The 12,522-nt window shown below is 41.1% G+C and overlaps 1 protein-coding gene across 1 annotated transcript; it reads left to right on the forward strand.

Moving 5' to 3' along the window:
* The first annotated feature begins 370 nt into the window (after positions 1-370).
* Positions 371-11,054, forward strand: LOC142464146 (uncharacterized). Its single transcript, XM_075567414.1, has 3 exons — positions 371-882; positions 1,246-2,103; positions 11,041-11,054. The coding sequence occupies exons 1-3, from the start codon at positions 786-788 to the stop codon at positions 11,052-11,054; spliced, it is 969 nt and encodes a 322-aa protein (XP_075423529.1). The 5' UTR covers positions 371-785.
* Positions 11,055-12,522: the final 1,468 nt, after the last annotated feature.

The following is a 12,522-nucleotide window of genomic DNA, read 5'->3' on the forward strand; positions in this document are numbered from 1 at the left end:
TTAGCTCATCTACCATTGTGTTAAAGCAGCTGCAATTAATATCTCATCACAGCATACACTTCAACAGAGGGGGTGGGGTTCAGCACACACACTAATTACAGCCTCATTTCACGGTCAACTTAGTTCACACCATTTGCACCTGTTTCAAGTCATTGAAAGGTGTGGCTGATTAGGCTTTTTGGGGAAGGGAATACCTTTCTTACAACCTGAATAGCACAACTGAAGTTAATCACACTCATTGGAAAGCTTAACTCTAGCTACTAAATGCCCCAACAACTCATTACTTATCAAAGCGTACGTCACACATTAGTTCACTCATATCTATAGTTGAACTACTATGAAAGACACATTATCACACACTGCATGTGTTGTCTTGTTGAGTCACAGCCACATTCAGGTGTGCCACATCTTCGATTAATGTACCACACATATCCTCTACCAAAAATAACACTTTTTGCAATATGACCACCTTCATGATAACCATTGTGAATGGTCATCTCATGATAGTTATGTACATTATGATACTGATATCACTACACAACATATGATTTTTATGTACTCATTTAATCTATTTATCCTCACGCATTACTGCAGAAACATAGTATGTTGTATGTTAGGGAACTCAAAACTTCTAAGTACACAGGCATGTACATTGTTATTACAACTATTTATGTTCACTTTCACACACACATTTTCGGTTAAGGAACTGATGTTGTTAGTTAATCATAAATACAGAACATACAATAAGTGTTTGTTCAATATTTACACATGTAAATGTAAAACTTATGTTATTGTTATATATAGTTGCCCCTGGAGGACATGTGTCACCTGAGATGGAACAAGTGTCTTCACCTGGGTCAGCCAGCTCAACACTACTAGAAGGTGAGTGTATCATTTGCTGGCCATATAATATGTGCTCTTCTATATGTTATGTTGTCATGTGCATTATTTGTTTTGCACATCTTCTTTAAATAGGATTACTTAGTGTCAGTGAAAATTAAGTGTAAGGCAACATGTATTGTGTTAGTGATGTTAATTATCATGTAGGACTTCTGAGTTTAGAGCAACTTTTCATTCATTCATATTTCATACTGAGTCCAAACATTATTCGTAAGTCAAGGTAGTTTTTAATGAGGTTATAAAACGTATGCTAACATGTTAGGTGTTACTTAGGACACAGTACAATTACATAGTAACACAGCATACATTAACATGCCATTTAATAATGTGTACATTTCTTTTTAGAACATCATGGTGATGAGGATGATGAGTATGATGAGGATGACGCCACAGAAGAGACTGAAATACAATCATGTGACCATGAAGAGGTGCCAATAGAAACTGTTGTACCGCCAAATCGTCCATCAACTTCCACATACGATGCAATTGTAGCTTCAGAGGGAAAAATAGTGGACGCAGAAAATCGTCGCCATTCAGACATGATGACAGTGCTGGAAAGGATGATTGGACTGCAGGAAGAAACAGTATCACAATTGGCACATCTCCACAGAGTCTTCATTGAAGTGCCTAAACAGTTGCAAAAAATCAACACCTCATTCGAAGCATTAGTTGTTCAGCAAACACAAGCTAATTACTGGAGAATGACTAATGTACCACAATTCAACACCTCCCAGCCAGGATCTGTTCATGCAGGTCAGTTTTCACCACATTCATCTGATATTCATTCACCAGGCCCAAATGTTACCGGTCAAGTAGCAGACATTGCTGTGCAGGTTCCTGACGACATACTACCACTGCCATCTGTACAAAATCAGCAGCTGACACCTACAAAGGAGCCCACAAAAACAAAATACAAGCAGTTACTACTGACCAGTTTTTGGTCAAAAACAACAAAAGACACACATGAAACAGACCAACCATCACTTGTGCAGTGTCTACCAACTTGCTCACATGTGTCACTGGGCACAAGCCCTGTCCGTGAACAGTCACTACCCAAAAGCCCTGTAGGTGAGTCGCTGCCCAAAAGCCCTGTAGGTGAATCACTGCCCACAAGCCCTGTAGGTGAGTCACTGGCCACAAGCCCTGTAGGTGAGTCACTGGCCACAAGCCCTGTAGGTGAATCACTGCCCACAAGCCCTGTAGGTGAGTCACTGGCCACAAGCCCTGTAGGTGAATCACTGCCCACAAGCCCTGTAGGTGAGTCACTGGCCACAAGCCCTGTAGGTGAATCACTGCCCACAAGCCCTGTAGGTGAGTCACTGGCCACAAGCCCTGTAGGTGAACAGTCACTGGCCACAAGCCCTGCCCGTGAAGTGCCAGAGGCCACTCAAAGTGGCTCTGTTGTGCCTAAAGTTGGTGGCAAAAGAAAAAGGAAAATTCAAGAGACAACAAGCAGGCCTGTTACTCGCTCGCAAAAGGAACAAAAAAAATAAATGTTATAATTCAGAAAATATGTGTTTGGCCTTGTTTTGTTGACTTCAGATTATCTAATTACTATTGTATGTATGCTGAAGACTGTGTTGTTTCCAAACTTTCAACTATGTTCTTGTACACGTGAAGGTTTGGAAATGTTAACACTCATAATTAATTGTGTTATAAATATTTATGTTGTAATCGTCTGTTCAGTAATGGTCCACCAGGAGCCAGTTGCTAAGTTTAGAGAAGCTGCCATTGACTTTGCAGCAAAACATTGCATTTGGGTGTGTTAATTGATGTAAGAATTGCATATGCATATTAGTCACATGCAATTATTAAAACACCTAAGTAAGTGCAAACATCTTTCTTGTACGTGTACAGCAGGATTATGTGTAAATTATTACTTACCTTTGCCTTGCTTGGCCATTGTAATTTTGTCCTTTAATCAGTTGTGTGTTCGTTTCTATAACATCTCAGAATGTATAATAATATATATACACACACACACACACACACACACACTGAGTGAGTGTGAGTGTGAGTGTGTGTATATATATATATATATGTATATATGTGTATATATATATATGTATATATGTGTATATATATATATGTATATATGTGTATATATATATATATGTGTATATATATATATATATGTATATATGTGTGTGTATATATATATATATATATATATATATATATATATATATATAGTACTATATAAACTGGTATACACAAACTAATACACTTCATGCTTCCTTGTGAAAGCACACTATTTTAATAATACAGGCCTAATGTTTGAGAAATATCCTAAGTATGAGACTCTAACAGTATTGTGCTTAAACAAATGTTTATTACTTAATTCAATCATGTTTCTCACCATTTAAATAGGTTTCATACAAGGTATACTTAATGCCATCAATGTTGTGTGTACTCCTGCAATATAAAAAAAAAAAAATTATTATATATAAATATATATATATTTTTATAAGAGATATATTTATATATATATATATATATATATATATATATATATATATATATACACACACGTATTTAAACTCATGCAGACAGGGAGTTAACCAGACTTTCACATACACACAGAAATGTAAGCGGGGAAAAAACATTTCTTTTTGCAGGTGTGTTTTTACTGATATGCCTGGCTAAGAAATATTTTCACACACTGGCCTTTGTTAGTTTTCAAAAAAACACTATGTGAACGCATTCACAGTCTAGGGATGTTTTTCACAAACGAGATAAAAGAAGGAGAAATGTTTCTCCCACAGTCCCATATCACGAACCACAACTGTTAACCCAATTAGACAACCAAATCCAATTGGCGTTTGAAATAAGGAGTCAAAGTAGTTACTTTTGTTGACCTTGACAAGGAAAAACAGGAGTTTGTTAGCCATTCAGCACATTCATTTTGATGAGCAAATAACACAGACCTGCACACAGCTTTTGTGCTACTCAGACATGGCTGATGAATTCGTTAACAATATTAATCCCCTTTTAGGGTATAAGTACATGATCTGTGAAGCCATCTTGAACAGTCGCGGACAGAAAGCAAGCACACGCCAAATCGATGATTTCATTCGAGCAAAATATCCTTATTACCAAGACCGTAAGCATGCACGGAATTTTAATTCCTCAATAAGATTCACTTTATCAAGTAATGACTTTTTTGAACGTGACCAGGATAAGCTACAACACACCTATGGTTTCTGGAAGATTGCCCCGGAAAAACAATTTATCCTGAAAGACGGCACTTATATTGTCGTGAAAGGCATATTTATTCCTAATGGCAATAGCAATGTATCTGCTACTACTGATCCGTTTGAATCGATACGTGCTGCAATATCTGCAGCCTCCATTCCTGAAACCCACATTGTACAAGAACAAAAGTACTATGATTATGTACCAAGCCTTTCAGCTGAAATTGCATTGGAATGGGAACCGGAAGAAATGAACCTACCTCCCGACCAATTATTTGAAGAAAGCAGTGGCGATTCCTATGAGCGCATCCTGGAGGAGATATGTGCCATACTGGATTCAGCGGTTGGGTTAAGCGTGGATGAAAATGGCTTGCATTTCTGGAGCGACCAGTTGCAGCCAGGCGAAGAGTTAATTCTAGAAGAATGGTAAATATAACAATCGTTATGCGTTGACTCTGCGTTTAAATTTTTTTTTTTTTTGTAACCACCATTTTCACTTTCAATGCGTGGATACAGCGTAACATTGCAGACTGCATAACATGTAGCGATCACAAACAAATTGTTTCCTAATACAATATAGTAGGACCTGAAAGAGTAGTACACATTGCTGACGGAATAAATATACGTACTTTCCTATCCCTTTAAACATATTAGCAACATTTTACCATTACTCTAACACATACCTGTTTTGTTATCATGCAACATCTACAACATTGAAAACCGGGTCCACCACGTATGACGTGGGACCCTTGTCATGGGCCAAGGCGTCCTTAAAAAGGATTACTGATGTAAGCCCCGCCCCCAAGCGACGTGCGCGCCTCAAAGCCTATTGGCTGTCATGTTTTGTTATAGTAACGGTAACTGCAGTGTGTGATGCGTGCGGCTCAGTGTTTGTAGGCGTACCCTGGGCGTTAGCCGAATGTTAATTGAGTGGGAGGAGTGTTAGCGTGCGTTTCACGCTGGCTTAACATGACGTCACACGTATTGCATTTGCGCATTGTGTTATCGGCCGTGCTTTCTGTTCAAACACGTCTGTTTAAAAAGAATACAGATGTACTCGTTTAGAACGAATGTAGTTTCGTCTTCATTGTATTTGAAATAAAGATGTTATGTTTACTGGTATTTTCAACATGTATTGAACGCACAACGTACGCTTTGTTTTGCGCATGCGCTAACAGTTAGTGCAGCCAAGCGTGAAGTGCGTGCGCACACTAAGATGTGCGCGCACATTTTTCAGTATACAGGCAACGTTCACATCATATACATAGTTATGCCTGCTACAAATTTAAAGAAACATTACATACTGATGTACACTTGTAGTTCTAACATATAAGTGAGTGACGTGTGTATGTACACAATCATATAGAGCTGTGTAATGCGTTGTCACGGATACATATATAGTAAGGTGCCATATTTGACCATCATATGTTTGCTGTATTTCAGAGATGTCGGGGAAGATACAATCGGATCAATGTATGATTTCAGAAGAGTCTACCTTTATATGAGATGATTGTGAGGAGGAGCCACCGACTACTATACTACATATGGAACTAATTTTATATTGCTTGCAGCGCTTATTAACAAACAATTAAAAATGTGATACCCTTATGCCTATATTGCATAAGCACTTAATTAACATAATGATGTTGCAAAAGAGTGCCTCATGAATTTTTATTGAGTGTTCTTTAATGACTACTAACATTTTATGACATGGTGTGTTTTATATATAACAACCATTCCCACTCTGCTAACACATTTGTGTATTCTAATATGTAATGGAACGTATGACTGTCGAAACTATGTAACAATAATAATAATAATATGAGCATGTTCATGTATAGGGCTGCTAGTTGTACGCAGCGATTTACAGACACATGTTTCAGCCTGAGGTCCCTGGCCCGTGGAACGTACAAATGTTTTTTTGCCGCATGAGGCACAGGGAGATAAAGTGACTTGGCCAAGGTCACAAGGAGCCCACACCGGGAATTGAACCAGACTCCCCTGCTTCAAACTATCAGTGCCAGTGTGTGTCTTTACTCAGTGAGCCACTCCTTCTCCCAATGTAAAGGACACTTACAACCAAGTAGCCATTTATTTTTAAAATCTCTTGTTACATGGGTATGTAGATAAAATGGTTTGGGACTGTAGCAAATAATGTTACTGGCCAGATGTTATGGTCCCCTCCAATGCATGATGTTCTGAATATGACATCACCATCATGTTATGAAGTACGTTTCTGTGTATATTTCATTAACCTAACTAACTATAGTTTACTGTGTTTATTAATCGTTTAGAAATACATAGTATAGTCAATATGATGATATAAGCTACCATAATAAAGCTGGTGTTATCATTTGTCGGTGTTATACATGGATCCTACACCAATTGATAGAGACACAAACAGTTGTCTTAAAAAGTGTGTCTATGCTAGTGATGAATGTGCTCCCGTAAGTAAACAAATAAGTACAGTTATCCCCTTTTCTCCAACCACCTCTATATTACATTAATGGAAATTATAAGGAAACATACATAAAATGTGATGAAATGTGAGTAATCATTTTGTAATACAATGCACATGAAAGCTCAAGAGTAGCTAAATGCATATACATGATACAGAAAGTACATATATGTAACATTTGTGTTTAAAACAATATGTTGGGTTTTTAGTTCCAATAATTATAGGAAGATTGAGGTAGCCACATCTTATGAGAGATGTCAGCAAATATACATACCATGATCAGTCATACTGGAGATATACCTATAATGCAAAGGAACAATATATAAATTGCAAACATTGACATGCCATCTTCAGTACCGTAAACAACACAGCAAAGTGTGTATTTGGTGTTAAATGTACAACACCATGTATATTTCATGACATTCAAAATGTAAATCAGCCTGGTGTACACATCATATGGATGTACATGTTACACTGCACCAATAACATTGTATGTAAGCATACTAGAAGCATGAATGATTATGGGCATAATATGTGTTTTGTCTTAGCATAAGGAATAACACAATGCTAAAATATTATTGCTTTGTTACCCAAGTTGTATTCACATACACACAACTAAAGTACAATTGAAGAGGGATTATATAACCTGTGCAACAATAACATACCGGTGCCACATCCCTTTGTGCACACAGCAGAGAAAAGAAAGGTGTGCAACCCATATTCATCTGTGTCCTAACAGAAGGTTATATAAAGAAACATTATTGTTAATATAACATAATTAAACTATAAAAGTAGTACTAGGAACATATGAGTTTGTACTTACAAGAAAAAAATGAATTGATGAGATTCTGTCGTGTCTGGCCACCACTGGCTGTTTGTTCATTTTCAGCAGCTACATGGGTGGGATGCTCGTCTACCAAAGCCTCAGCTAGGTCTGACTGTACATTGTGCCTGAGTGCAACATTGTGCAAAATGCAACAGGCAAGGATAATATCAGACACTTTTTGAGGCTTGTATAGAAGAGCCCCACCAGTTCTGTCCAGACACCTAAACCTGGTCTTGAGTAGGCCAAATGTCCTCTCTATAACAGATCTTGTAGATATATGGGCTGCATTGTACCTGTCCTCTGCTTCAGTTTGAGGGTTTAGCACCGGAGTCAAGAGCCACGGCCTAATTCCGTATCCTGAGTCACCTATAATGAATGGAGCACACATAAGCTGACATTAGTGATCAAATTGTACAATGCCAACATTCCTAAATCAACATGTGTTTTGTGTTAGAACATGTAAATATGTACTCACCCAGCAGCCAACCAGGTTCAAAATGTCCCTCTTCGAACGCATGGAAGACTGAAGAGTTCCTCAGGATAGAGGAATCGTGACTGGAACCAGGGAACTTGGGTACCACATGCATTATCCTCATCGTCGCATCACATACCACCTGTACATTGAGTGAATGGTAGTGCTTCCGATTGCGGTACACATGCTCACTCTGACTAGGTGCAATCAAAGCAACATGTGTGCAATCGATTGCACCCAGCACACATGGTATCCCTGCTATATTATAAAAGCCAGTCCTGACTTCCAGCCACTCTGTCGCCTCTGTAGGAAAATGAATATAATTCCTAGCGCGTCTATTGAGTGCATAGAGAAACTGGGTCAAGGCCCGCGAGAATGTAGATTGCGAGACCCCGCCCACTATGCCCACAGTTGTCTGGTATGACGCGGAAGCAAGATAATGTAATGAGCACAGCATTTTAACAAGCCCAGGGACTGCACGACCTCTGGCTGTGAAAAAATCTAAATCCCCCCTTATCTCCTCATAAAGAGCTAAGATTGCTGCTGAACTCAAACGATAGCGACTTACAATCTCCTCCTCACTCATCCCATCTAACAGGGTTCTCTCCCTGTACAGACGCGGACGAGGCACAAGTTGTCTCCTCTGTCTTCTCCTCTGATCTCCTGTCCCTCTACCTGTCCCTCGGCCTGTCCCTCTCCCTGTCCCTGTCGTATCCGCGTCACTGTCACTGTCCCTCGGTGTGTCCCTCCCTTGCCCTATATGATTGTCTTCATCATCAAGCATGTCATAGAAAAGAATGTTCCTCCGTCTCCTAAACATTCGCAACATTTTGAAATGAGTAGCTGTGAATGAGCAGGTAATGTGCGTCCTTTAAATAGGTATGTGATGATGTCAGGTGACATAGTAAAATGCAAGGTGTTACATTAACATAATAAAGTACTTCTGTGGCAAGCTGTGTGCACTTGTTGTTCTAAGTATTTGTTGTGTGTATTCTGCAGGGAATGATGATATTTGGCAATGATGTGACGTGAAGCTTTGTACAAAGATTGCTTGCAAATAAATAGTTGCATGTGCAATGCATGTAACACTTGTGAACGCAAGAGTCAGTCATGTAATGAGACAAAAAGGCTGAGATTGACGTGGGAAAAGTTTTGTGTAACATGTGTAATTATCCATGTTATTGTGACATGTTGGCAACAATGAATAGTCGTGTGCATATGCATGCATTTGTGTAAGGAGGATAGTTGGTATAGAATGAGTTTACAAGGTGTCCCAATGATGAATTACTGTACATGTGTGTATAAGTTAGGTTGAAGTGCTTGTAATGCAACGGTTACAATGTAAACATGCAATGTGATTGAGCGTCCAATAAGTGACGTCATGAAAATAGGGAGGACCCAAAAGTATATGTAAACATGAGAATACAGATGTACATGAACGTTTAAAGATGCGTGTCACATTACAAGCATTGTGTAATGTAAAGGAAGATGAATATACTGTGTATGTGTGACATGTGTGACATGTGTGACATCATGTAAATAATTGTCGCTGAGTTGAGTAAAATGTGTGATATGATGTGAGGTTCTCCTTTAAGAGTGTAGTATAGTATTTTCCCTTGCCACATCATCACATGATGAGTAATGTGACCCGCAAATGCTGAAAACATGTAAAAGTCGAATGTTATGCAAATAAGACACGTCAGCTGTGACACAATGCAGGGAATGCCCCCACACTGTAATGCAAATCCCCCTTGTATTGTGAGCAATGAAACGTAAACAGTACTATACTGTTATACGTCCCCGCTCCATTGACTTCCATTGATGTACAGAAGATTTTTTTTTTCTAAGTGCCGTTCCGGCAGCCTTAGCGATCGTTCTCCCGTCCAAAATGCCAACTTTAGTTGGCGGGAGAAATCGGCCATAACATCTCAATTTCGTAGTGCCGATCAGCCCCGATAAGCTGTTTTTTTTTGTTGAATCCAGCCGATTTAAAAAAGTGGCGATCAGTGTCGAAAACAGGCTTATCGGCAGGCGACTGGCCATAACCAAATTATCGGCTCCGAAACCTGGCGATATGAAGCACTTATCGGCGCTTACTGAATCTCAAACCCAATTTTGGCTATAACATGGCCATATTTCCCTTATCAACGCTTACTGCATGAGGCCCTAAGAGTAAGGACCTGATCCACCTTGATGACAACTTTATCATCCACTTACCTCTGACCGTTTGAGTCAACCCTGCCTTTTTGACTCTTACATCTTGTAAGTAGTCAATTCATTAGAGCCAAGTCAATTGAAGGCTTTTTTCACATTGTCATTTTTGCTGCACTTAAATTTATTTTTGTTTCCTCCCCATGCTCCCCGTGGATTTTGTATATTATGTATTAAAACATATTTTATCATGTTTGGTGCATTTACTATAAATGTCTATGCAGTCAGCCTGGGCATCCACATAGGTGCCGGGATTTCTGTATAGACACCGGAGTTCAAAGGAGGGAGGATGTCCAAAGGTGACAAAACTGTTTGGTGGGCGAGGAAGGGCGAATTGCCAGGTCCGGAAAACAAAGGGCACCCTGTGTGGACACGTTTTTGAGTCTGCCAGACCTGTCGGAGCCTGCCCAGCGGGTGGCAATGAGTTAGCCGGGGGAAATACAGCTCATAGGCACATTTCCAATTGGCTAATTCGTATTTCCCGCCCACCCGCCTTTTCGAGCAGGCTTGCATGCCTCCTCTTCTGACGTCAAAGCATGAGCCCCTGTTCCTATTGGCTAGTAGGAGGGAATTCCCATGCACTGATTGGTTGCTCCTCCTATTTCCCTGCTGAGGATAACTCAGCGGAGTGTATGTAAGGAGATGCCCCAGTCAGAGAACAAGACAATCTTGTGGCTTGAGTCAATGAAGCGCGAACAGGCTTTTTAAAGTTGCTCTGTTACGAATAGCAGAGCAACCGGCTTCATTTTTTGGAGCTATGAAAGCCTGCCCAGCAGAATCTAAGTCAGACGCGAGGTCCAAGTTCTCATTTTAGAACGTAGCAGTCGCGGCTAGGGTTTTTAGCCGAAAAGTGGACCAGGAAGCCTGGGTGGATATCCTGGGCAGGGTAAGCTTTCCGAAGCAGGCACCATGCACCTATTTGAGCCTAGTTTTCACTCCCAGTAAGTGTGTTTTTCGTATATTCATTGTGTGTACGCAGGGTTACCTGAATAAACTTCATTTTGTTCCACTACCTTGTTTTGCCTAGTGAACGATCCCAGTTAAAAGGTATTAGAAGTCCTGGTCTCCCGTGACATACACAGGCAGTTATAAAACATTCTGGATATATAGGCATGTGATGAGTCACTGTCCTTATGGACTAGAGAGCTAGTAGCTATGGGACTTTCCAGCATACATGGAGTTAATTTCCCTTGGATAAGCTACCCTCAGGTGCAGCTAATCAGCCTGGTCTGAATGAACAAGGAAGTCTTTTAAAACAGACACAGGAAGCTGCCATGCTGGGAGTGATACAGAGAGAGTTTGGCTGTTTTCCCTCAAGGAAGGGGACAGGGGGGTTTCTCTGCGCACGTGGGGCCGAGTTCCCCTAGGAAGGAAGGACGCGAGGCTGTGCTGAAGCGGGGATGTCTGTTCCAGTGGACTAACAGATAAGAAAGACTTTATATTGATGTGCTTAAGACTGTTCATGTGGTGTGCATATGCCGGGGCCTATATTAAGCTGGGAACCAGTATAGATGGCCAGCTGCCGCTAGAAAGGGCTAGAGTGAAGTCTAGTTAGTTTCCCAAACGGGAATAGATGTTTATTTTTATAATTTGTTTTTTTTTAAAGGGACAGTGCACCTGATGTTTATTTGTTTTGTGGCTAATAAACCAATACATTTAAAGTTTCATACCGTGTCTAGCGTCTTACTGACCCTGCCGCGAGGCCGTCCTATATACATTCTATATGTAAAAGAAGCTCAACAGTAAAATCTGAGCACTTCGGCCCATAATGAATACATTCAGACGACATATCCAAATAAACTGTGCTTAGGCTGCGGCCCCAGTGCCTTCTACAGCGCACGCGAGCGTACAAGCACCGCCCCCCAATGGGGCTGGGCCCAGTATGTACCTTCGCGCGGAATGTGCAGCTGCGCTGTATTCAATGTTTTTCAAAAGACAGAAATTGAATTTACATTTTGCGACGGAGGGGTGGCCATGCCCCTGCCGGCGGTTCAGCCAATGAGGGCGAACCAGCCGCGTGAGGTCATGGCCACGCCCGTGGAAAACCCCAGCCACGCCCCCCATCGCAAACTGCTGCATTTTCTCCCAGACCGCAGATCGCGGTGAAGGGCTGTGCACGTGCCGCCTCCCCCCCGGGCGCGTGTGCTATAGTGCACACTGGGACAGCGGCATTAGGCCTTGTCCACGGTGGCACTGAGTGGGAGGCTCAAGCTGGCCACGATGAAATCATTGCGGCAATGTGTGTGGCCAGCGTGGGCGAGCGCCTGCTCGGTACTTAGCAGCTTGCAGACCAAGCAAATTTGATTTTGCTGCTTGCAAATGCGTCACGTGAACAGTACGCCCAGTGAGGGTGAACCAGCTCCGGGACGTCGTGGCCGTGCCCCCAGACGAGCGCGAACCTAGCCGGCCACGTATCACCCGGCCGAGCAGGGCGCCGCGCACGAACGCCAGCGCGCCCGCT

The sequence above is a fragment of the Ascaphus truei genome, chromosome 1, assembly GCF_040206685.1.
Source record: "Ascaphus truei isolate aAscTru1 chromosome 1, aAscTru1.hap1, whole genome shotgun sequence".
Lineage (NCBI taxonomy): Eukaryota > Metazoa > Chordata > Amphibia > Anura > Ascaphidae > Ascaphus > Ascaphus truei.

Bases quoted from the DNA above. Each gene is read 5' to 3' on its own strand.
- LOC142464146 (XM_075567414.1), top strand. From the start codon at position 786: ATGTTATTGTTATATATAGTTGCCCCTGGAGGACATGTGTCACCTGAG. The intron at 883-1,245 runs GTGAGTGTATCA...ATTTCTTTTTAG, and splicing joins CAGCTCAACACTACTAGAAG to AACATCATGGTGATGAGGAT.